Below are 26737 nucleotides of genomic sequence, written 5' to 3'. Positions count from 1 at the left end.
AAGAAGGTTTATTATTAAATATACTATTTAAAAAAAAACCCTTATTTTTTCCATGGAATAAACATAGACAAAGGGTCAGTGAGAAATACCCAAGACTTATATAACTTTTAAAAGTAAAAATATATGGAATAGATCTTTTGAAACAATACATAATAGATATCATGAAGAAAAAGACTGACAAATTTACTTCATAAGAATTTAAAATTATGCATAATGAAAGATATTATAAGAAAAGTCAGGAAACAACATTGTCACATATGTAGGGATGGGCTAATGTGCATAATAAAGAACACTTACAACTCATTAAGAAACAGGCAAACGTCTTAGAAAAATAACATGAGTTAAACAATGACAACTGACTGAATAAATATGAAGTCAAAAAATATAAAAAGGTGCTCATCTTCATGAATAATTAATGACATGCAAGTGGGGAAAAAAAAAAACAGTGGAAGCTCTGACTTACTACCCAATCTGTAGGATTAATCACATGCTCTTTCTCCACTGTGAAATCAAGATTTTGAGTACTGTTGAAGCTGGCAGGTTAGTATATGTTGGCCTTTGGACTCTTATTTATTCTGTTTACCAAGAGCAAATTAGGTTTGTTACCCAATGCATTTACGCCAACTGTACTTGTTACTGTAATTATGTAATTTATTTACCTATTCTATGTATTTACCTATTCTGAAAAAGCTCTATCTCTCTGAAAGCTATTTGAATGTTTTAGAAAGACTAGATAAAGGTGAAGAGCTTCGAAAAGATCTGTAATTGGTTGTAACTGGAAGAAATTAACCTAAAAGGCTAGGTAAAAATATAAGAATCTAGAAGGATATGAACTTCAATGAATTAGGGCCATTAGGTTCTCATTTTACTTCAAAAAATCTAAAAATGGCAAATGAAACATAATGGGGATAGTTTATATATGAAAAACAATGACAAACTCTGTGTGTTTATAATATTTTAAAAGATTTTCTCTGTAATTCTGATAACCTGATCAGTGATTGTCTTGATTTCAAAAAGAGGAAAATTTATAATATAAAGAAATTCTTTCTTCTTATCAGATTAGCAAAAATGAATGAAGAAGAATCATATCTTATGATAATCGTGCATATAAATAGGCACTTTGACACCATGTTGGTGGAGGGTACATTTGTATAATTTAGGGGAAGATTTATAGCAAGTTATTTATCAAAATTAAAAATGACTCACTAGTAATGAGGACTGGATTTACCTACCACTTAAATGGTTTTAAAAACCAGACAAAATATATAATTGTTTCAATAGCTGGACATGAGGCAATGATGGACAGTGATCCCTAAGAGATGGCGAACAGGTAAGGAGAGCACTACTGCTGCCTCAGGTCACAGTCTTGAGAGAGACCCCAGGCTGTGGTGTTGTAAGGGAAATCTCAAGTGGAATTCAACAAGCAGAGCTGAGAAGAAAGAGTGAAGAATACAAGAAAAAGGCAGGACGAGTACTAGCAAGAAAAGTACTGCATAGAAGGAGAACTCCTGAGATCTGCAGAGTCCCCATTTAGTATTCAGTAGAGTATTTACCAGTTTTATCTTTGTGAGGAAATTGCCTGAGGCCAGGGAAGTAAATGCCTAAATAGTTACTGCTCCTCAGGCTCACAAAGGCCTGTGAACGGTGCCTATTCTCACTAGCCAGCCAGATAGACAAGGCTAGTCAAAGAGCTATTTTAACAGTCTTGCATATGTTGAGAAACATGTTAAGTATGGACACAGAAGATATAAAAAAAGACTAAAATTTAACTTCTAGATATGAAAATTACAATTTACAAAATAAAAAGTACACTGAATGAAATAATGGCATATTCAACAATGCAGAAGAAAAGATCGGTAAATTTAAAGCATAGAAACTGAATTTACCCAAAAAGAAACATACAGGAAAAACAACTAAAAAAGAAACAGAGTACGCACGAACTGCGGTACAACTTCAAGCAGCCTAATATATATGTACTATATGTAATGGCAGTTCTCAAAGGCAGGACAGAAAATTTCCCAAGTAAAATTTCAAAATTTGATGCAAAGTAGAAATCCACAATTTTGAGAAGTTTAATGAACTCTAAACCACAAGAATGGTCAGTGATTTTCCCTACTTTCTTCAAATTAAGTCTGAATTTGGCAATAAGGAGTTCATGATCTGAACCATAGTCACCTCCCAGTCTCGTTTTTGCTGACTGTATAGAGCTTCTCCTTCTTTGGCTGCAAAGAATATAATCAATGTGATTTTGGTGCTAACCATCTGGTGATGTCCATGTGTAGAGTCCTCTCTTGTGTTGTTGGAAGAGGGTGTTTGCTATGACCAGTGTGTTCTCTTGGCAAAACTCTATTAGCCTTTGCCCTGCTTCATTCTGTACTCTAAGGCCAAATTTGCCTGTTACTCCAGGCATTTCTTGACTTCCTAATTTTGCATTCCAGTCCCTTATAATGCAAAGGATATCTATTTTGGGTGTTAGTTCTAAAAGGTATTGTAGGTCTTCATAGAACTGTTCAACTTTAGCTTCTTCAGCATTACTGGTAGGGGCATAGACTTGAATTGCTGTGATATTGAATGGTTTGCCTTGGAAACGAACAGAGATCATCCTGTCATTTTTGAGACTGCATCCAAATACTGCATTTTAGACTCTTTTGTTGACTCATCTTACATGCTAGTAAAGTAATGCTCAAAATTCTCCAAGCCAGGCTTCAGCAATATGTGAATGTGAACTTCCAGATGTTCAAGCTGGTTTTAGAAAAGGCAGGGGAACCAGAGATCAAATTGCCAACATGTGCCGGATCATCAAAAAAGCAAGAAAGTTCCAGAAAAAACATCTACTTTTTCTTTATTGACTATGCCAAAGCCTTTGACTGTGTGGATCACAACAAACTGTGGAAAATTCATCAAGAGATGGGAATACCAGACCACCTGACCTGCCTCTTGAGAAACTTGTATGCAGGTCAGGAAGCAACAGTTAGAACTGGACATGGAACAACAGACTGGTTCCAAATAGGATAAGGAGTCCGTCAAGGCTGTATATTGTCACTCTGCTGATTTAACTTCTATGCAGAGTACATCATGAGAAATGCTGGGCCGGAAGAAGCACAAGCTGGAATCAAGATTGCCGGGGAAATATCAATAACCTCAGATATGCAGATGACACCACCCTTATGGCAGAAAGTGATGAACTAAAGAGCCTCTAGATGAAAGTGAAAGAGGAGAGTGAAAAAGTTGGCTTAAAGCTCAACATTCAGAAAACGAAGATCATGGCATCTGGTCCCATCACTTCATAGCAAATAGATGGGAAAACAGTGGAGACAGTGACAGACTTTATTTTGGGGGCTCCAAAATCACTGCAGATGGTGACTGCAGCCCTGAAGCAAAAAGACGCTTTCTCCTTTGAAGGAAAGTTATGACCAACCTTCTACCAGGACTTCCCTGGTGGCTCAGATGGTAAAGCGTCTGTCTACAATGTGAGAGGTCTGGGTTCAATCTCTGGGTTGGGAAGATTCCCTGGAGAAGGAAATGGCAACCCAATCCAGTACTCTTGCCTTGAAAATCCCATGGATGGAGGAGCTTGGTACAGGCTACTATCCATGGGGTTGCAAAGAGTCAGGCACTATTGAGCAACTTCACTTTCTTTCTTTCTATGACCAACCTAGACAGCATATGAAAACGGAGAGACATTACTTTGCCAACAAAGGTCCATCTAGTCAAGGCTATGGTTTTTCCAGTAATCATGTATGGATGTGAGAGTTGGACTGTGAAGAAAGCTGAGCGCAGAAGAATTGATGCTTTTGAACTGTGGTGTTGGAGAAGACTCCCGAGAGTCCCTTGGACTGCAAGGAGATCCAACCAGTCCACCCTAAAGGAGATCAGTCCTGGGTGTTCACTGGAAGGACTGATGTTGAAGCTGAAACTCCAATATTTTGGCCACCTCATGTGAAGAGCTGACTCATTTGAAAAGACTGTGATGTTGGGAATGATTGAGGGCAGGAGGAGAAGGGGATGACAGAGGATGAGATGGTTAGATGGCATCCCCAACTCGATGGGACATGAGTTTGGGTAAACTCTGGGAGTCGGTGATGGACAGGGAGGCCAGGCGAGCTGCGGTTCATGGTCACAAAGAGTTGGACTGAACGGAGTGACTGAACTGATACTGAAGCACAAGAAACCTATGGATAACTGCACCAACGTACAAACTGTCGACAACAACGAGAAAGATAAAATCTTGAAAGCAACTTGAGTAGGCAGGGAGAGACACATCACGTATAACGGAACGATTAGGAGGACAGGAGATTTCTTGTTTGAAACAATGCAAGTGACAGACCAGTAGAGCAACAAGTTTCAAATTCTGTTATTAGGAGTTTTGTTGCTAGTAAAATGAAATGAGAGCAAAAATGAAATTCTTTCTCAGATATACAATAGCTAAAGTAGTTAATCATCAAAATACTTGTACTATAGTAAATGTTTTAAAAAATTCTTCTGGGAAAGGGAAATGACATCAGATGATATTTATAAAAAGAAATGAAGAGCAGAGAACAACTTAGACAAAATGAACAAAGATTTTGGTCTTTGAATAACATTAACTAACAAAGCTCAATAGGAAGAAATGGATTGTCCAAATAGCCCCATATCAGTTAAAGAAATTAAACATATAGTTAATAACCTCACAAATAAGACTTAAAGGTAAAATCAGTTTCATTGGTGAATTCTAACAAACATTTAAGGAAGAAAGAGTACCAAGTCCAATCAGACTCTTTCAAGAGGAGAGGTCATTTTCTAATTTATTCTATGAGGCTAGGAGAACCTCAACCTAAAGCTGGACAAAGATACTATAAGAAAACTACACATTAATATCATTTATAAATTAGCTGTGCAATTTCTTGACAAAATTTTAATAAATCTAATTAAAAACTACAAAAAGTGACAGTACCTCATGACCAAGTGAGTTTTATCATAGGAATGGGATAAGTTTAAAAATCATAGTAAGAGACCATAATAGCAAAATTAAAATAAAAACCCCAGAAATCTTTCAATAGATGTATATAAAGTATTTGATAAAACTCAAGTCATTCCTTAGTAAAAATTTGTGTGTGCTTACTCCCTCAGTTATGTCCAATTCTTTGCAACCCCATGGACTGTAGCCCACCAGGCTCCTCTGTCCATGGGGATTCTCCTGGCAAAAATACTAGAGTGGATTGCCATGCCCCACTCCAGAGGATCTTCCCAACCCAGGGATCAAACCCAGGTCTTCTACATTGCAGGAGGATTCCTTACCATCTGAGCCACCAGGAAAGCTCTTTAGTAAAAATAAAATCTATTAAATTAGGGATAGAAGGGAAGTTGTTCAACTTGATATGGTGATTTATGAAAAGTCTACACCCATAGGTAACATCAAAGTGAAAGCAAAAGTCACTCAGTTGTGTCTGACTCTTTGTGACCCCATGGACTATATAGTCCAAAGAATTCTCCAGGTCAGAATACTGAAGTGGGTGGTTGTTCCAGCCCAGGGATTGAACCCAGATCTCCTGCATTACAGGTGGATTCTTTACAAGCTGAGCCACAAGGAAAGCCCAAGAATGCTGGAGTGGGTTGCCGATCCCTTCTCCAGTGGATCTTCCCGATACAGGAATCAAAGTGGGGTATCCTGCACTGCAGACAGATTCTTTACCAACTGAGCTATCAGAGAAGTCATCAAACTTAATGGTAAAAAACTGAAAGCTTTTCCTTGAAGATCAGAAACAACAAGGATGTCCACTCTCACCATTTCTATTCAAGACAGTATTGAAAGCCTTAGCCAGAGCAATTACCAATACAAAGAAATAAAAGGCATCAAATTAGAAAGGAAGAAGTAAAACTGTCACTATTTGCAGATTACACAATAATATAGATAGGAAACCCTAAAGACATCACAGAAAACTATTAGAACTAATCAACAAATTCAGAAAAGTTGTAGGATCCAAAATCAATACACAAAAATCAGTTGCATTTCTATATACTAATAACAAACTATCAGAAAGAGAAATTAAGAAGACAATCTCATTTACAATTGTACAAAAAAAAAAAAAAATAAAACCCTAGGAATAAATTTAACCAAGAGATAAAAGATCTGTACACTGAAAATTATAAGGCACTGATGAAAGAAACTGAAGACATAAATAAATGGAAAAATATTCCATGATCACAGATTGGAAGAATTAATACCATTAAAATGTCTATACTACCTAAAGCAATCTCCAGATTCAATGAAGTCTCCATTAAAATTCCAATGGTACTTTTCATGGAAGTAGAACAAGCAATCCTAACATTTATATGGAACCACAAAAAACACCCTTAATGGATAAAGGTCCATTTTCTTGAGAAAAAAGGACAAAGCTGAAGGCATTATGCATCCCTGATTTCAAACTATACTAAAAAGCTATAATAATCAAAAGAGTATGATATTGGAAATAAACACAGAGATACAGATCAGTGGAACAGATTAGGGAGCCCAGAAGTAAATACAAACACTATAATTGATTGATTTACAACAAAGGAGCCAAGAATACATAATAAAAGGTTTTGCATAAGCTGCACAGCCACTCGCAAAAGAATGTGACTGTACCACTATCTTATTGTTTAGTCGCTAAGTCACATCTGACTCTTTTGCAATCCCATGGACTGTAGTCTGCCAGGTTTTTCTGTCCATGAGATTTCCCAGGTGAGAATACTAGAGTGGGTTGCCATTTCATTTTCCAGGATATCTTCCCAACCCAGGGATTAAACCCATGTATCCTGCACTGCAGGTGAATTCTTTACCACTGAGCCATCTGGGAAGCCCAATACATATGCATGCATATGCACATGTATATATATACAAGGCTGGGAGCTGACTGTGGCTCAGATCATGAACTCCTTATTGCCAAATTCAGACTTAAATTGAAGAATGTAGGGAAAACCACTAGAACATTCAAGTATGACCTAAATTAAATCACTTACGATTATACAGTGGAAGGGAGAAATAGATTCAAGGGATTAGATCTGATAGAGTGCCTGAAGAACTATGGACGGAGCTTTGTGAAGACCATCCCCAAGAAAAAGAAATTCAAAACGGCAAAATGATTGTCTGAAGATGCCTTACAAATAGCTGTGAAAAGAAGAGAAGCAAAAGGCAAAGGAGAAAAGGAAAGATATACCCATCTGAATGCAGAGTTCCAAAGAATAGCAAGGAGAGATAAGAAAGCCTTCCTCAGTGATCAATGCCAAGAAATAGAGGAAAACAATAGAATGGGAAAGACTAGAGATCTCTTCAAGAAAATTAGAGATACCAAGGGAACATGTCATGCAAAGATGGGCTCAATAAAGGACAGAAGTGGTATGGACCTAACAGAAGAAGAAGATATTATGAAGAGGTGGCAAGAATACACAGAAGAACTATATAAAAAAGATCTTCAAGATCAGAGTCAGATATCCTGGAATGCAAAGTCAAGTGGTCCTTAGGAAGCATCATTACGAACAAAGCTAGTGGAGGTGATGGAATTCCAGTTGAGCTATTTCAAATCCTAAAAGATGATGGTGTGAAAGTGCTGCACTTAATGTGCCAGCAAATTTGGAAAACTCAGCAGTGGGCACAACTGGAAAAGGCCAATTTTCATTCCAATCCCAAAGAAAGGCAATGCCAAAGGATGATCAAACTACCACACAATTGCACTCATCTCACAAGCACAAGCTGGAATCAAGAATCCACCTGTATATATATATGTATATATATAGTAGTAGAAAACATAGAAACAGGCTTCCCCAGTAGCTCAGCTGGTAAAGAACCCACCTGCCTTGTAGGAGACCCCAGTTCGATTCCTAGTTCAGGAAGATCCCCTGGAGAAGGGATAGGCTACCCACTCCATTATTGTCTGGAGAATCCCCATGGACAGAGGAGCTTGGGAGGCTACTATCTAGAAGGCAGTTTAAGAACTTAATAGTTGTATTTTAGCTAAAATTATGTTGATAATATATTTTTAGGTGCCTCTGAAGAAATACAGTTTTTGTGCAAGTATTCAATATATTTATTCCTAGATTTCAGAAATGTATTTCAGTACCAGAAAACACAAAACTTGTTGAATCAAATTATTGAACATTCATAGACATCGAAAAGTATATGAACATGTCCTACAGTATCTAATTTTGTGTTTCCATTTCTTTCCCCCTCAAGGGTGACTGCTGGTCATGTTGTAAAGGACTGGAAAAATCCCTTCCAACCACCTTATGATGCTAAGAGCACCCAAAGGAATGACTTTAAAAACCCAACATGTCCATTCCCCAGTCAAATATAGCAAGTTGCAAAAGTTTTCTTGTGGAATAGGTAAGATTAGCTGTTCTCCATGTCTCAGGTTACTCTGATCAAATTAAGATGTACTAGATGTGCTAGCACCTCCTGGGAAAATTAGTCCTCTACAGGAGTTGAAAACAGATATGCAGCAAGTGCAGCCCTTGACAAGTTTGTTCCATATCCCTTCCTGGTGGACAACTTAGCTCCAAACATGTTTAATATAACTATCTTATACCATACCCCCAAATCAAATGAAAATGGATTAAAGACTTCAATGTTAAGACCTGAAACTATAATCTCCTGAAAATATAGGCTATAAGTTCCTTGACCTTGGTAATGGTGATGATTTTCTGGATTTGACACATGAAGAAAAAAGCAATGAAAGCAGAAATAGTGGTCCAGTGGTTAAGATTACATGTTCCAGTGCAAAGGGTATGGGTTTGATCACTGGTTGGGGAACTAAGATTCTACATTCCTTGTGGTCAAAATACTAAACCATAAAACAGAAGCACTAAATCAAATTCACTAAGAACTTTATAAATGGCCCACATCCAAAAAATATCTGAAAGAAATGAAAAAGGCATCCTATAAATGGCAGAAAATAACTGCAAATCATCTGATAAGGGGTTAATATACAAAATATATAAATAATTCATACAAGTCAACATCTAAACAACCTGATTAAAAAATGAGAAGAGGGCAATAATAGACATTTTTCCAAAGAAAACAGACAGATGGCCAAAAAATACATGAAATGATATTCAACATCACTCATCCTCAAGGAAATGCAAATCAAAACCAAAATGAGATGATTACCTCCCACCTGTTAGAATGGCTACTACCAAAAGACAAGAAATAACAGCACTGGCAAGGGCGTGGAGAAAAGGAAACCCTGTACACCACTGGTGGGAATGTAAATTGGCACACTTTGGCAAATGGTATGGAGGTTCCTCAAAAAATGAAAAGTAGAACAGCAAATTTAGAAAACTCAGCAGAGGCCACAGGACTGGAAAAGGTCAGTTTTCATTCCAATCCCAAAGAAAGGCAATGCCAAAGAATGCTCAAACTAGCACACAATTGCACTCATCTCACATGCTAGTAAAGTAATGCTCAAAATTCTCCAAGCCAGGCTTCAGCAATACATGAACCGTGAACTTCCAGATGTTCAAGCTGGTTTTAGAAAAGGCCGAGGAACCAGAGATCAAATTGCCAACATCCACTGGATCATGGAAAAAGCAAGAGAGTTCCAGAAAAACTCCACTGAAACTCCAGTGCTTTGGCCACCTCATGCGAAGTGTTGACTCCAGTGCTTTGGCCACCTCATGCGAAGGAAAAGACTCTGATGCTGGGAGGGGTTGGGGGCAGGAGGAGAAGGGGACGACAGAGGATGAGATGCCTGGATGGCATCACCGACTCAATGGATGTGAGTTTGAGTGAACTCCAGAAGTTGGTGATGGACAGGGAGGCCTGGCGTGCTGCAGCTCATGGGGTCTCAAAGAGCTGGACACAACTGAGCGACTGAACTGAACTGAACTGAACTGAGAACTACCATATGATGCAGCAATTTTAATTAAAGGTATTTATCCTAAGGAAACAAAAACACTAACTCAAAAAGATGTATGAATCCCCATGTTCACTACAACATTATTTATAGAGACATGGAAACAACCTAAGTATCCACTGATGAATGAGTAGATACAGGAGTTGTGGTGTATGTGTGTATACACATATATATTCCATATATATACAGAATATTATTCAGGTATAAAAAGGAAGCAATTATTGTCACTGCAACAACATGGATGGACCTTAAAGGCAGTATGTTAAGTGAAATAAGTCAGAGACAGACAAACACCCTATGATCTCACTCACATCTGGAATCTAAGAAACAAACAGAACAAAACAAAGACAAAATCACAGATACAGAGAACAGGTTGGCAGTTGCCAGAGGTTGGGGAGGGAGTTTGAGGGAGGGTACACTGGGTGAAGGGGGTCAAAATGTACAAATTTACAGCTGTAACATAAAATAGTTCTGGGGATGTAATGTACAGCCTGATGACTATAGCTAATAATATGGTACTGCATACTTGAAAGTTGCCAGACAGTAGATTTTAAAACTTCTCATGACAAAAATAATCTCATAACTATGTGTGGTGATGAATGGTAACCAGATTTATTGTGCTGATCACTGTACAATACATTCATATATTGTATCATTATATTGTATGTCTAAAACTAATATGTTATATGCCAATTATATCTCAATTAAAAAAACACAAAAGACAAAACAAAAAGCAGGAAAAACTGTTATTAAGAATATTAAAGTACAAGCCTTTCCCTTTCTTCCAAAAAAAGAAAAGAAAAGCAACAAAAATCCCCCATATCAAATTCCTCAAAAAAAAAAAAACAACTAAAAAACCTTACAGGTAAAAATTATGCTTAAGAACGAAAGCACAACTGAATGCTTTCCCTTATGATCAGGAACAGGGCAACACATCCACTCTTCTCTTTAACACTGTACTGGAGGTGCTAGCCAGCACAAAATCAAAGAAGACTGGGAAGGAAAAAAAAAAACTGTCTTTATTTGTAGCTGGTATGATCTTCTATGTAGAAATATGATGAATCTACAAATATGTTATAAGAGCTAATAAGTAAATTTAGTAATAACACACATACAAAATCAACAGATGAACTGAATTTCTATCTACTATCATGAAACTATCAAAAATTAAAATGAAAAAACCATGACCATTTATAAAAGCATCTAGAAATATGGGACTTTAAGGGCAGATCTGACAAAAGACATGAAAGATCTCTAGAGTAAAAACCAAAAAACACTGCTGAGAGAAACTAAAGACCCACATAAGTGGCAAAATATGTCATGTTCAGAGGTCAGAAGACTTGTTTAGATGTCAGTTCTCCACAGATTGATCTATAGATTCAATTCAACCTCAAAACAAAATCCCAACAGTTGGTTTTAAAATATGGAAATTGACAAGTTTATTTCTAAAATTCAAATGGAACTGCAAAAAAACCTAGAACAGCCAAAATAATTTGAAAAAGAACAAAGTCAGAGGACTAACAGTACCTAATTTCAAGACTTAATATAAAACTATAGTAATCGAGACAGTATGGTATTTGTATAAAGATAGGGGTCAATGGGATAGAATGCATAGTCCAGAATTAAACTCATGTATATGATTAATTCCTTTTCAAGAGAAGTACAAAAATAACTCAGTACCAAAAGGATAATCTTTGACAAATCCTGCCTAAACAATTGCATATATTGATATACATGTTTTAACAAAAGGAACTTTGGTAAACATCTTGCAATACATACAAAGATTAATCACAAATGGACTATTCAACTATAAAGTCTTATACTTAAAAAAACTTCTGGAAGAAAATATAGGAGATTATTTTTGTGACCTTTGAGAACAGAAAGATTTCTTGGATACACCATGAGAAGTGTGATCCACAAGGAAAAAACTGATATATTATACTCCATCAAAATTTAAAACTGTTGAAAGAATGAAAAAACAGAACACAACCGAGTGAAAATATTTCCAAATCATACATATGAAAAAAGACTTATATCCAGAATCTATAAAGAAATATCAAAATTCAATAATAAGAAAACAGAAGACCTAAATAAAAAAACAGGCAAAAGATCTGAAAACACATTTCACCAAAGAAGGTATCAATATATAGATAACAAGCAAATGAAAAGATGCTCAACGTTTAGTCATTAGGAAAATGCAAATTAAAACCACAATGAAAAACTACTACATTTTGCCTCTAATTAAGACTGACCATATCAAGTGTTAGGACATAGAGGAACCAGAACTCTCATACATCACTAATGGGAATGTAAAATGGTATAGTTACTTTGTAAAACAGTTTGGCAAATCCTTAAAAAGTCAAACAACTACAATATTATCCAGGTATTCTACTTCAAGGTATTTACCTCAGAGAAATAAAAACATTTGTTTGTAAACATATGTTCATAGCAGCTTTATTTGTAATAGCCAAAACTCAAATGCCCATCGACAGGTAAGTGGATAAACACATTATGGTAACCACAAAACAAAGTACTACTCAGCCACACACACATACACACATACCCACGCCTTTTGATACACACAACCGTAAAAGATTTAAGCTGAGTAAAAGAATTCAGACAAAAAAAAAGCGTATTTACTCTATGATACCATTTATATACAATTCTAGAAAATTAAACTAATCTATAGTAACAGAAAGCAGATCATTGACTGCCTGGGGATGGGAAGTAGGTCGTGGAGGGGTAGGATGTACTGATTACCAAGGGGCACAAGGAAACTTTGGAGGTAATGAATTTGCTCACTGTATTGATTGTAATGATGGTTTCACTGTATCAAAACATGTATCAAAAATTTTGTCATTTTTAACCTTAATAAAACTGTTAAAAAACAGAACAAACAAAATTAGTGCATTTATACAAGAGAAATCTATGTAGCGGTTTTAATTAATACACACACACACACACACACACACACATATGGAATCTAGAAAGATGGGACTGATGAACCTATTTGCAGGGCAGCTTCCTGACCTGCATGGCTCAGAGGTTAAAGCGTCTGCCTGGAATGCAGGAGACCCGGGTTTGATCCCTGGGTCGGGAAGATCCCCTGGAGAAGGAAATGGCAACCCACTCCAGTACTCTTGCCTGGAGAATCCCATGGAGGGAGGAGCCTGGTAGGCTACAGTCCATGGGGTCGCAAAGAGTCGGACATGACTGAGCGACTTCACTTCACTTCACTTCAAAGGAGACACAGACATAAAAAACAGACTTGAGGACACAGTAGAGGAGGGTGAGGGTGGGATGAATTGAGAGTTAACGCTGAAACATATACACGACCATAGGTAAAATACACAAGGAGCTCAAATCCAGTGCTCTGTGACAACCTAGAAGGGTGGGATGGGGTGGGAAGCATGTTTAAGAGGGAGAGGACATAGGTACACTTACGGCTGATTCACGTTGATGTATAGCAGAAGCCAACACAATATTGTAAAGTAATTATTCTCCAATTAAAAAGAAATAAATTTAAAAAAATCTATGTAGGTAGCAGTTTTAAAGAATGAAGGTAGGGGTAATATATACTGAAAGATTTCCAAGATACAGTGTTAAATTAAAACAAAGTACTGAGCATTGTAAGTAACCTGTTACCATTTGTGATTTTATTTTAAAACAGAAAGGATATTCAATCAACCCATCCAATAACTGCTTCTACATGCATAAACTATCTCTGGAAAGGTACCTTAAAATTGATGTGAGAGACAAAGAGAGAAGGAGGGGAGGAAGAGGACAGAGAATGGGAGGTTGAGAGAAAAAGAGGGAGATGGAGGCCTAGACTGGGGTTTGGAGTAGGAGAAAAACTTCTATTCACTGCGTACCTTTTTAAACTGTGATTTTTTCCCCCCTACAAACATATCATTTAAAACAAAGTGACCTATTGATTCCATCTTAGAGGATCTGTCCTATAGCAACACTGGTAGAAATGCCAAAAGATATATGCATAAAGCTATTCATTGAGTCATTGTTGTAATGTTAAAGAAACTGTTTAAGGAAAATAAAAGCTTAGAACACATTGCTCACATTTAATATATTTTTTAAATATAGAAAACAATAGCCTAAAATGTACACTCATTTTCTCTCTCTCTCCTCTTCTCTCAAAACAACCTGAAAATACACAGACTGCTATAAACAATTATCTCTGGAGATGATTCTAAAGGGAAAGGTCAGACAAAGAAGGGAGAGGTACATGTAGTCATTCATGCTCTAATTTTCTGGATTGCAGAAAATTTTTTTGGTAATCAGTGTATATTTCCTTTTAGATTAAAAGGTCTCAATAAGATTATTTTTAATTATTTAATTAATTTTAAAAATAAGCTATGATTGACATGAAAAAAATGAAAGTGAAAGTCACTCAGTTGTGTCCGACTCTTTGGGACCCCATGGACTGTACGGTCCATGGAATTCTCCAGGCCAGAATACTGGAGTGGGTAGCCGTTCCCTTCTCCAGGGGCTCTTCCCAACCCAGGGTTCAAACCCAGGTTTCCCACGTTACAGGCGGATTCTTTACCAGCTGATTCACCTGGGAAGCCCAAAATTCAATAATTTCAAATATTAAATTAAATTTGGTTTCAGTTTGCAGGATCACCATAATAGATATGAAAGTATGCTTGCTTTGCACCAGACTTGAGATGATACACTCACCCTTTTCCGTGCTTCAGATTTCTGGAAACACTCATGCTGTATGAAAGTAGCTGCAATAGGAATCTTGGACGGTGGCGTGTGGTCTGCCTCAAGCATACTCACTGCTCGCTCCAGAGTCATCTCCGTGTCTACATTCCTAGACAAACAATCACAGATTCAGCAAGATTCCAAACCTGCTCCCTCCTGCCTGTCAACTTGATCCTCCAGGGGATAACCTGCCTAATATCAGGAAGCACCTAGAACATCTGAGCCTTGGCTCCCGTTCAGGCAAAAGAAAAATTAGCTTCTGAGGTCAGAACGTATAGGAATCCAGCAGCAGAAACACTCCACTTCTGGTTAGACTAGCTTCTGAGGACACTACTGAATTGAGAAGAAATTTCTCTCTATTTAAGATACATATATGTCTCACATGAAATATAAATGTATCTGACATGAAATTTAAAAGAAATTTGGTCACAGAAATTAAAAATTATCCCTACCTTGGTAATCTCATACCTGAAAGTTAAATACCTTCCCTCAAAAATTTTTATATTTTTCTCACAGCTGCTTAAAATCTGTTATTACACCTGAGAATAAGTTTTAAAAGAAGCATTCTAAAAGTGCTACTATTTAATGAATACAGTAGTATATAAACAGTGTAAGCCAGGAAAACTGAGTTTGTTTGGTTAAAATAAGTTATGACAGAATCCAACAGGAAAGATAATGATTAAATGGAATAATATTAATAAAAAGCCCCTTTTAAATACAATTTAATAAACAACCTGTTACCATTGTAATGACATCCAGGTACAGTCTAAGTAACATACTTTGTCCTCGACTAATTGCAAATGCACACAGTATTGATAAAATCTGATATAGTTTGATACTGAGAAGATAATTTATAGAGAATAAATAAAATTGCTATGAATAAAACAATAACTCCCAAATGCCTCACAAGAGTGGCATTAATTCCCCTTCCCATTTTATTTCTCCCTGGAGGGTGACTAAGTTTAGGCAGCCTATTACCAAGGTGTATTTGTACTTCCTTTTTTATTTTTAAAATTTTATTTATTTATTTTAAAGATGCTTGCTCCTTGGAAGGAAAGCTATGACAAACTTAGACAGCATATTAAAAAGCAGAGGCATTACTTTGCCTACAAAGGTCTGTACAGTCAAAGCTATGGTTTTTCCAGCAGTCATGTATGGATGTGAGAGTTGGACCATAAAGAAGGCTGAGTGCCAAAGAATTGTTGCTTTTGAACTGTGGTGCTGAATAAGACTCTTGAGAGTCCCTTGGACTGCAAGGAGATCAAATGAGTCAATTCCAAAGAAAATCAAACTTGAATATTCATTGGAAGGACTGACGCTAAAGCTGAAGCTCTAATACTGTTACCACCTGATTGGAAAAGCCCACTCATAGAAAAGACCCTGATGCTGGAAAAGACTGAAGGCAAAAGAAGAGGGGGACAGAGAATGAGATGGTTAGGACAGCATCACTGATTCAATGGACATGAATTTGAGCAAACTCCAGGAGATACTGAAGAACAAGGAAGCCTGGCATACTGCAGTCCATGGGGCCACAGAGAGTCTGACATGACTTAGCGGCTGAATAACAACAACAAAGTATCACCTCAGAGAAACCACACTGAGGATGGCACCACCTTAGGACTGTGGCTAAAGACATGCCTTAAAAGTGACCTAGGGTTCTCTTCGGTGTCAAAGAGGATCACAACTGATTCATTTCAGTTAACAGAGACTTCTAAGACATTATGGGAATGTATTTTCCAGCATCTGCTAGCAAGCACTGTGAAGAAATTCTCTCTTACATCAGGCTAACCCACCAATACATGCACCTATGCACTGAGGGGAGGATTTTCATGTTGTGAGTGGCATGTCTGTGTGTGAATGGGTGTGGCACAGGTGAGAGGATAAGAGTAACAGGCTTCATGACTAAAAACTAATTCCCACTGCTTCTGAAACACATGTCCAAACATAGAAGTGTTACCTCATGAGTATAAGGGTATTAAAAATGAAGCAGTTCTGGCATCTATACTGAGAATTATATAATGATCTCATATTTTAAACTTTTATGCCTCAGGAGTCAATTTAATTGGTAAAAATGTAGGCTATTACCTTTAAAACTAGAATCTGAATCACTTTTATTTAACATAAACTCCCTTTTAAAAAGATGGAAATATTTCACAGGCATGGACTCCAATTACAGGGAAATAAAAAGTCAAAAAAATTTTAAGTCTTTCACCATCTACCACTATAGGTGTTTAAGTTGATGAGACAGCATTCATAAGCTAAGAATAGCCTTCTGTTTAATACTTCTTTTTTAAGATTTAGCCATTAATCCATTTCATAAGTCATAAATGACTCAAGAAAGTTTGAATTTCCCAACAAAATTTCCCATCCAAACCAAAATTTCCCAACCAACAAATAATTCCATTACTCTAATCCTTTATTTTCCTGAACATGATTCACAAAGAAGTTCTTCATTCACTGCCAGCCAACCTAATGCTACTTTAATTTATCACTAAAAACAATTCCCAAACAGAACAAAGACTTCCTCAACAAGAACGTCTGCCACAGCTGTCAGGGCATCAATTTTCTGTTGTGTTACTGTCTGTAAAGTCTAACCATATAGCACAGCATATGTTCTGACCTCAGTCTGGCTCTCTCTCTTGCCATCCTCCACCCCATCTCCTCTCCCTCCCCTGATGGACTAACTCTTCCTCCAATCACACCTGACTTTTAATCCTTCTCTAAATGCTGCATGCCCTTCACAAGCCACTCTCTCTGATGTTTCTAGGAAACCCACCCTTCTACCTATTTCTTATCATTCTTCAAGACTCAATTCAAATATCATCCCTTCTGTATTCCTATCCCCAGCTAAAGCTATTCCTTTCCTCCTCCATTCTCTCTTTACCCAGTGGAACTGGAGTCTGCTCACCCAACACTCAGCGAAGCTAATCTAATGACACTGGGTTGTGCTGAAGGAAAGTACAGTGTTTGTTATAGGACACCCAGCAAGGAGAAAGGGCAGCTCACGCTCAAAAAACAGGATGGCTGTCAGGACAGGATATTTAAAAGGAAAACTAGGGGTGAGGGTTGCAAGGTGCCTAGTCAGTTTGTGGATATTCTTCTGATTGATTCCTAGTGGGGTAACAGAATTATGTTTCAGGAATCTTAACACACAGCCTTCTGGTTCCAACCAGTATGGGGTCAAGGTGCTGGTGGTGAGCATGTAGTCACCATCCACCATGATTAGGGATCCTAATTTCTGCAAAACAACTCTAAGATACATGTCAGATTGTTATCTATAGTCCTCAGGGTGAACCAGGAGTCCTGTGACTCATGTTATAATCATTAACTGCTTAAGCTCTTGCTCTTTGGGTCTTAGAGAAAGCCTAGGAGACTAAAGCCTTTCTTCAAACAAGAAACGGGGGACATGGAGGGAATTTTGTACCCAGGCAAGGCCTTGCAGGCTCCTTTTTGGTTTCCTTCAATCTCTCTCTTCCTCCTTACTTTCTTCTCTGCCTCCCTTTCTTCCCTCCTCCTTCCCTTTCTGCTCACTTATAAAACATTTCTTGAAGCCTATAGAAATGTGGCTTGGGAGAAAGGGTTGGGAAGGGAAGGATCAGGACAAGCAGTTGTTCCTGGGTTCCATTATCCACTGAATGTATTCTCCAATAGTGAGTCTTTTGAACCACTTTAGTTAATATGTTAATATGATGTCAATACCTTCATCATAAAAATGTAAACAGGAAGCAGTGTAAAGTATTGGTCAGAATATGAGTAATTATAGGAAAAAATTAAAAACATGTACCTTTTTTTTTGGTATGCAATCCCTCAGCAACCATATTCCTGACAATAACAACACAGCCCTACCCCAGGATGGTTCACAGATATCAGAACAGCTCTGAAGGTCAAGCAAACACCAAATGATGAATGAAGAGCTCCCTCGTGTTGTCAGATGCTTAGGAAATGCAAACCCTCCTACCTCACAAAGATTTTAGGTGTGATGAAAGCACTGCTTCATAAAGGTGACTTTAGAGTGGATATGAGTTTCTAGAGACAGTTTTGAGGGCATTACAAAAGTCTTAGCTGAAGCAATGAAGTTGTGAACTGGGCTGTTAAAAATAGAAAGAAAGATATAGTTGAAAGAGGCCTGAATAATCAAAGAACTAAAGAAGCAGGTAACTAAGAGGATGTGAAGGGAAGTTAATATGACATCTTTTCTGTTCTGTGCTGCTCTACATGACAAACTTCACTGGCGATCAAACCAGAGACACAGTCACTCACCTTTGTCTCCCTCTCTTAATGCAAAGAGCTGTGAAAAGAAGAGAGGCAAAAAGCAAAGGAGAAAAGGAAAGATACCAGCATCTGAATGCAGAGTTCCAGAGAATAGCAAGAAGAGATAAGAAAGCCTTCTTCAGTGATCAATGCAAAGAAATAGAGGAAAAGAACAGAATGGGAAAGACTAGAGATCTCTTCAAGAAAATTAGAGATACCAAGGGAATATTTCATGCAAAGATGGGCTCAATAAAGGACAGAAATGGTATGGACCTAACAGAAGCAGAAGATATTAAGAAGAGGTGGCAAGAATACACAGAAGAACTGTACAAAAAAGATCTTCACAACCCAGATAATCACGATGGTGTGATCACTCATCTAGAGCCAGATATCCTGGAATGTGAAGTCAGGTGGGCCTTAGAAAGCATCACTACAAACAAAATTAGTGGAGGTGATGGAATTCCAGTTGAGCTGTTTCAAATCCTGAAAGATGATGCTGTGAAAGTGCTGCAATCAATATGCCAGCAAATTTTGAAAACTCAGCAGTGGTCACAGGACTGGAAAAGGTCAGTTTTCATTCCAATTCCAAAGAAAGGCAATGCCAAAGAATGCTCAAACTACCACACAATTGCACTCATCTCACATGATAGTAAAGTAATGGTCAAAATTCTCCAAGCCAGACTTCAGCAATACGTGAACCGTGAACTTCCACATGTTCAAGCTGGTTTTAGAAAAGGCAGAGGAACCAGAGATCAAATTGCCAACATCCGCTGGATCATCGAAAAAGCAAGAGAGTTCCAGAAAAACATCTATTTCTGCTTTATTGACTATGCCAAAGCTGTATTTGACTGTGTGGATCACAATAAACTGTGGAAAATTCTGAGAGACATAGGAATACCAGACCACCTGACCTGCCTCTTGAGAAATCTGTATGCAGGTCAGGAAGCAACAGTTAGAACTGGACATGGAACAACAGACTGGCTCCAAATAGGGAAAGGAGTACATCAAGGCTGTATATTGTCACCCTGCTTACTTAACTTCTATGCAGAGTACATCATGAGAAACGCTGGGCTGGAAGAAACAAAAGCTGGAATCAAGATTGCTGGGAGAAATATCAATAACCTCAGATATGCAGATGACAACACCCTTATGGCAGAAAGTGAAGAGGAACTAAAAAGCCTCTTGATGAAAGTGAAAGAGGAGAGCGAAAAAGTTGGCTTAAACGCAACATTCAGAAAACGAAGATCACGGCATCTGGTGCCATCACTTCATGGGAAATAGATGGGGAAACAGTGGAAACAGTGTCAGACTTTATTTTGCAGGGCTCCAAAATCACTGCAGATGATGACTGCAGCCATGAAATGAAAAGACGCTTACTCCTTGGAAAAAAAGTTATGACCAACCTAGATAGCATATTCAAAAGCAGAGATATTACTTTGCCAACAAAGGTCCATCTAGTCAAGGCTATGGTTTTTCCTGTGGTCATGTATGGATGTGAGAGTTAGACTGTGAAGAAAGCTGAGCACCAAAGAATTGGTGCTTTTGAACTGTGGTGTTGGAGAAGACTTTTGAGAGTCCCTTGGGCTACAAGGAGATCCAACCAGTCCATTCTGAAGATCAACCCTGAGATTTCTTTGGAAGGAATGATGCTAAAGCTGAAACTCCAGTACTTTGGCCACCTCATGTGAAGAGTTGACTCATTGGAAAAGACTCTGATGCTGGGAGGGATTGGGGGCAGGAGAAGAAGAGGACGACAGAGGATGAGATGGCTGGATGGCATCACTGACTCGATGGATGTGAGTCTGAGTGAACTCCGGGAGTTGGTGATGGACAGGGAGGCCTGGCGTGCTGCGATTCATGGGGTCGCAAAGAGTCGGACACGACTGAGCAACTGAACTGAGCTAATGCAAAAGCACCACTCTTTTGTTCTTTGAATTCCTATAGACACTAGTACAATCTAGCACTTGATGTGCCTTATTTTCTTCTTTACAGATCTTCTCTGCTGCTGCTAAGTCACTTCAGTTGTGTCCGACTCTGTGTGACCCCATAGACAGCAGCCCACCAGGCTCCCCCATCCCTAGGATTCTCCAGGCAAGAACACTGGAGTGGGTTGCCATTTCCTTCTCCAATGCATGAAAGTGAAAAGTAAAAGGGAAGTCGCTCAGTTGTGTCCAACTCTTCGTGCCCCCATGGACTGCAGCCCACCAGGCTCCTCAGTCCATGGGAATCTCTAGGCAAGAGTACTGCAGTGGGGTGCCATTGCCTTCTTCCACAGATCTTCTCTAGACCTTCATATATCTCATTAAATTTTTATCTCTATGGTGCTTACTGAAGTGCTGGGTATGGCGAAGCAACCTAATATTCATTTGCTGAACCACCAGTCCGTCATATGTACAGAAATAATATTTTCATGAAACTGATTACAGTGTTTTACTTAGTCATTTCTTAAATCTTTTTCAATAGTCTGATTTAGAGCAGCTACTATCTATCTTCTACTCCAGTGTTTTGATTTTCAGCTACATTAGAAACTGGTCAGTCATTCTTCTTTTAGAAACAAAGACCCATGGTTTAATGTCTTCTGTCATTATGCAGGATTACAGTTTTAGAGAGTATAGTTTTATTCCTATTCTATAAGGAATGTTCCACAAATGTGAAAGAACACTTCTTCACATGTGGGACTTTGTGAAAAAATTGAATTCCATATATAGGCACTGGATAGAGCTTGAAATGTGATACACTGCAAGGCATAAGAAAGCAGAGCATGTGTACTCAGGGGGCAGCCTGGGGAACTGAAATGAGCCATGGGACACATCAAAGGAGGAAGAGAACCAGATATGGATGCCACCTTGATCATTATAGGAAATATCCCTGACCCCCTTTCCTTTCCATACATAGCAACATATTCAAGAAGTGGTCATTTCTCTGATTTCTGTTCTCTAGGATGGCAACTTTGGGAATCATCAAGAATAGATTTCTTGCCCTTTATTTTAAATTTCTTGATCCCAAGTATTTCTCCTATTCTTGGAACATGATTAATTATTGTAATAAAATTTTCTCTATTAAAACTATAACTCAAAATTAGAGAGAGAGCAGACAGGTAAATGAATAACCACAATGTATTATTCTGTAGTACAGACACCCACACAGTGCAACTATCTGGAGCACCTAGTTGCCGAGGTAAGTGGTCAGGTGGTAACTGAGGTAAATCTAGAGTCATGATTAGCCAGCCAAAAAATAGCTGCTGGGAATAAATAGATCAGGTAGGTAGATAAGACAAGAAGGAAGAAAGAGGGAAAGAAAGGAAGGAAAGAAAAAAGGCACAAAGATAAAAAGAAATAAAATAAGTGAATCAATACTTTTCATCCCAAAGAAAGGCAATGCCAAAGAATGTTCAAACTACTATACAATTCTGCTGATTTCACATGCTAGCAAGGTAATGCTCAAAATCCTTCAAGTTAGGCTTCAATAATACATGAACCGAGAATTTCTAGATATAAAAGCTGGATTTAGAAAAGGCAGAGGAACCAGAGAACAAATTGCCAACATCTGTTGGACCATAGAAAAAGCAAGAGAGTTTCAAAACACATCTACTTCTACTTCATTGACTGTGCTAAAGGCTTTGTGTGGATCACCACAAACTGTGGAAAATTCTTCAAGAGATGGGAATAACAGACCACCTTACCTGTCTCCTGAGAAACCTGTATGCAGGTCAAGAAGCAACAGTTAGAACTGGACATGGAACAATGGACTGGTTCAAAATTGGGAATATACATCAAGGCTGTATATTGTCACCCTGCTTATTTAACTTATATGCAGAGTACATCATGAGAAATGCTGAGCTGGATGAATCACAAGCTGGAATCAAGACTGTAGGGAGAAAAATCAGTAAGCTCAGAAATGCAGTTGATACCACTCTAATGGCAGAAAGCACAAAAGAACTAAAGAGCCTCTTGATGAAAGTGAAAGAGGAGAGTGAAAAAGTTGGCTTAAAACTCAACATTCAAAAAACTAAGATTGTGGCATCTGGTCCAATCACTTCATTGCAAATAGAAGGGAAAAAAAAAATGGAAGCAGAGACAGATTTCATTTTTTGGCTCCAAAATCACCGTGACTGCAGCCATGAAATTAAAAGATGCTTCCTCCCTGGAAGAAAAGCTATGACAAACCTAGACAGCGTATTAAAAAGCAGGGACATCCATTTGCTGACAAAGGTCCATATAGTCAAAGCTATGGTTTTCCAGTAGTCATATATGATGTGAGAGTTGGACCATAAAGAAGGCTGAGTGCCAAAGAAATGATGCTTTCGAACTGTGGTGCTAGAAAAGACTCCTGAGAGTCTCTTGGTCAGCAAGGAGGATCAAACCAGTCAACCCTTAAGGAAATCTACCCTGAATATTCACTGGAAGGACAGATGCTGAAGCTGAAGCTTCAATACTTCAGCCACCCGACGTGAAGAGCCATCTCATTGGAAAAGACCCTGAAGCTGGGAAAGATTGATGGCAGGAGGAGAAGGAGGGAGATAGAGGAGGAGATGGTTGAATGGCATCACTGACTTAATGGACATGAGTTAGAGCAAACCCTGGGAGATAGTGAAGGGCAGGGAAGCCTGGCATGCTATAGTCCATGGGGTTGCAAATAGTCGGACACAACTTAGCAACTGAACAACAACAAGAAAAGCAAGAGGTTCAAGGTGGTTTGAGTGTTCAGGCGTGTTTTGGGGGATGGTGACGATGAAGGGTGAAAAAGAGTAGAAAGAAATCAGACTAGAGTGTAAGCGGAGGTGGAAACATGGGCCTTGTGTGCCATGCTAAAAAGCACAATGGTTTGGTGGAATTATGGGAAGATTATAAGTTGTGGAGAGGAATCATCAGAGTTTCGAAGATCAATCTAACAGTTTTAGAGAATGGTTGAGAGTAAGACCAGAGGCAGAGAGACCTATGCAATAGAGACAGAAAGAGGGTAAAAATTTATGACCCATTAAGGAGTTAAAAATAATAGCTTGGTGATATGTGACTATGAAGGGAAAAGACAAGAATGACTCCCAGGTTTGTAAATGACAGGACTTTAGTATGAGGAGATGGTCAGGAATAGAAGGCAGGGAAGAGCTGATAAATTCAATTTTGAACATACTGAGTCCATGAGGTTGTTAGAAATACACACAAATTTAGAGTTGAGGATAGAGGACAGAGATGAAAATGCAACATTGGGAATCACAGGATGTGAGTGCAGTATGCAGGGCCTCTTTAGAAGAGCACCAAGACCAAAACAGAAGGGCTGATGAAGATGACTTCCTCGGGCATGCAAAGAAGTCCTTGCAGGGAAGACTAAGGCATGGCTAGAAGAAACCAGGAGAAGCTGGTGTCCCGACAACCTAGGGAAGAGAGAATTTCACAGTTTATTAAATGCTGCCCACAGACTAATACAGGTGCTAATTATGTGTCTGCTTCAGATGTAGCATTAGAGCAGTCTTTGGTAGATCTGTGGGGAGCCTATTTCAAAAACGTTGGGGACTAAAGTCATACTGCAGTGAGTGGATGGCAGCCTGGGAAGTGACAAGGTGGTGGAAGCATGAGGACAGAGATGGAAGAAGAGAAGAGTGCCAGCTGTGCAGAAGGTGAAGCAATAGTTCTGTTACTGTTAGAATCATTTCATTAAAACTGACCAAGCACAAATCTTACAATATAGCAGGCATTTAATACATCTTGCGGAGAAGGCAATGGCACCCCACTCCAGTACTCTTGCCTGGAAAATCCCATGGACAGAGGAGCCTGGTAGGCTGCAGTCCATGGGGTCGCTAAGTCAGACACGACTGAGCAACTTCACCTTCACTTTTCACTTTCATGCATTGGAGAAGGAAATGGCAACCCACTCCAGTGTTCTTGCCTGGAGAATCCCAGGGACGGGGGAGCCTGGTGGGCTGCCATCTATGGGGTTGCACAGAGTCGGACATGACTGAAGTGACTTAGCAGCATCAATACATCTTGAATTATCAATTTAAAAGAATTGATCAGCTTTTCCCTCCATAAATAATTACCTCATGCATTTTTCTTTGTATAAGTGTGTCCATATTGACAAAGATCTACTTTCTAAAGAAATGTTATGTCTCATATTAATTTTATTTTATAAAAAATATTTCTTGCTTCAAGATTAGATTAGCCCTAAAATCTTTTCTCACCGGTGCCTACCTAATCAATGAGCATACTGCACAATTTCACTTAAAGGGATGATTAAAGGTAATAATTTCCACTAACCAACTTCACAGGTTTAAAAAAAGTCAAATATTTAATGTTTTACCATAATGATACATCATTATTTTAGTAGTTACTAAATGTAATCATCCATCCATTTCTCAACTTTTCTCTTAGTGAGTTCCTCAGTTTATGAAATTTGTGCTCCAGCATTAAACTTGAATGAAAGTTAAAGTTCCAAAAACTAGATTAGTCAAGCCATAACGTAAACAGGAGAGGCAAAGGAATGACTTTGAAACTTCAAGTATTTTAATTATTCAGTACTACAAAACAAAAACTCCGATAAATCCCTTATACTAGAGTCAAATAATACTGAATAAAATTATCAGGTATATCAAAGGAAAAGAGACATTTAGAAATTAGTTGCCTCTGATTAGCACCTCCTTTTTCAGTAGTGTTATCAAAACAGCATTTGTGGTTCACTTTTAACACCGGGAATAAACATTCTTGCCTTTTTCCTTCCTTTATTTCAAGGAATGATTGTGAAAAATGCATGTAATTACCCATTTCTTCGTCTACTTTGGAGTTAGCTCCATTCAAAGCAGATTTTCACATAACCAAGGGGTCAGGCCTCCCTTTAGCCATCATCTAATTTGAAACAGATGGACTAAAAGCCACATTTCCCCGCAGAGCTCCCATACAAGCAGGTAGCTTGGCCCCTGTCCCTGAGGTAAATAGGCTTAATCTGTCAATTAGGCAGCGGCCTGAGAAGCCATTGTTTTAATCACTTATCTCTGGAAGCCTTCCTCTGCAGCCCCAGAAGCGCCAGCTCACGCAGTTAAGGGCTGTGGGAACAGAATGTGCTGGCACTGGCAGCGCTGCAGACTGAGAAGGGGACTCACCCAGACTGGGCCTCGGTGAAAGCGCTTCTCTCGGCGGCGAGCATGACCCCACTTCCTCCTGCCGCCACCTGGCCCACGGTCATGTGCGGCCTCCTCCCGCCCGCCTCGGCTTCCCTCAGTGTGCGGGTGCTGTGGAAGGAGCTCTGATGCCAGGACGATCGCTCTGCCCGGCCCTGCGCTCCCGGCGGCATGGGCGCCGGCCTGGCCTGCCCCGCGGCGAGCCCCGCAGTCACGTAGTTCTCCTTCTCCAGGAGGTTGCCCAGGCTGTGGCTGGTCCCAGGCCTGGGGTAGGTAAGCACTACCGGGTGGACAGGGGCGCCGTCAAGATCGGCTTCGTTCACAGACCCATACTGGTAGCGCCTGTTGTAGGTGTCGTAGTGACGCTGTCTGCCCACCGCCCCGGAGTGGCTGAAACCTACAATTTCTGAGCGGGCATAGCGAGGTGGCACGAGAAGCGTGGACCTCCTGCTCTCTTGGTGCCGCAAGGTGTGCCCGGCCTGGCTTCTCTGGCTGTACTGGTGCTCGCTGTGTGCGTAACGAGCCCTCTCAGGGCTGCTGTCTGGGGAAATCTCAAGTCTCCTTAGAGGCTGCCTGAAGAACCTTTCCTCCACCGACTTCTGGGAGCTGTACTGCGAAGCTCCTCTTCCCCGGCGACCTTCGTAAGTGGGAGCTGTGCCTGTCTGCACAAAAGAGAAATAAAATTTAAATGAGGCATGAATCAGTTTTCATCTTTGTTGAAGATCAATTATCCTAGGACTATTACACAAGATGTTGGTTTCTCTAAATCACATGGAGAAAGTCGGCTCCT

General features: G+C 39.0%; 1 protein-coding gene across 2 annotated transcripts in view; it reads right to left on the bottom strand.

Annotated features, from left to right (window-relative positions):
- PKP2 (plakophilin 2) overlaps positions 1-26737 on the bottom strand; it is a 90798-nt gene that overhangs the window by 47859 nt on the left and 16202 nt on the right. For both annotated transcript variants that reach the window (XM_069585377.1, XM_069585378.1), the window contains exons 3-4: positions 25930-26609; positions 14562-14697 (exon numbers count right to left, since the gene is read on the bottom strand). In XM_069585377.1, coding sequence (XP_069441478.1) covers positions 14562-14697; positions 25930-26609 — 816 coding nt within the window. The remainder of the gene's footprint in view (positions 1-14561; positions 14698-25929; positions 26610-26737) is intronic.

Source organism: Ovis canadensis, chromosome 3, assembly GCF_042477335.2.
Source record: "Ovis canadensis isolate MfBH-ARS-UI-01 breed Bighorn chromosome 3, ARS-UI_OviCan_v2, whole genome shotgun sequence".
NCBI classification, from domain to species: domain Eukaryota; kingdom Metazoa; phylum Chordata; class Mammalia; order Artiodactyla; family Bovidae; genus Ovis; species Ovis canadensis.
Note: the sequence above shows the minus strand (reverse complement) of the source record. Positions and strands in the feature narration are given on the sequence as shown.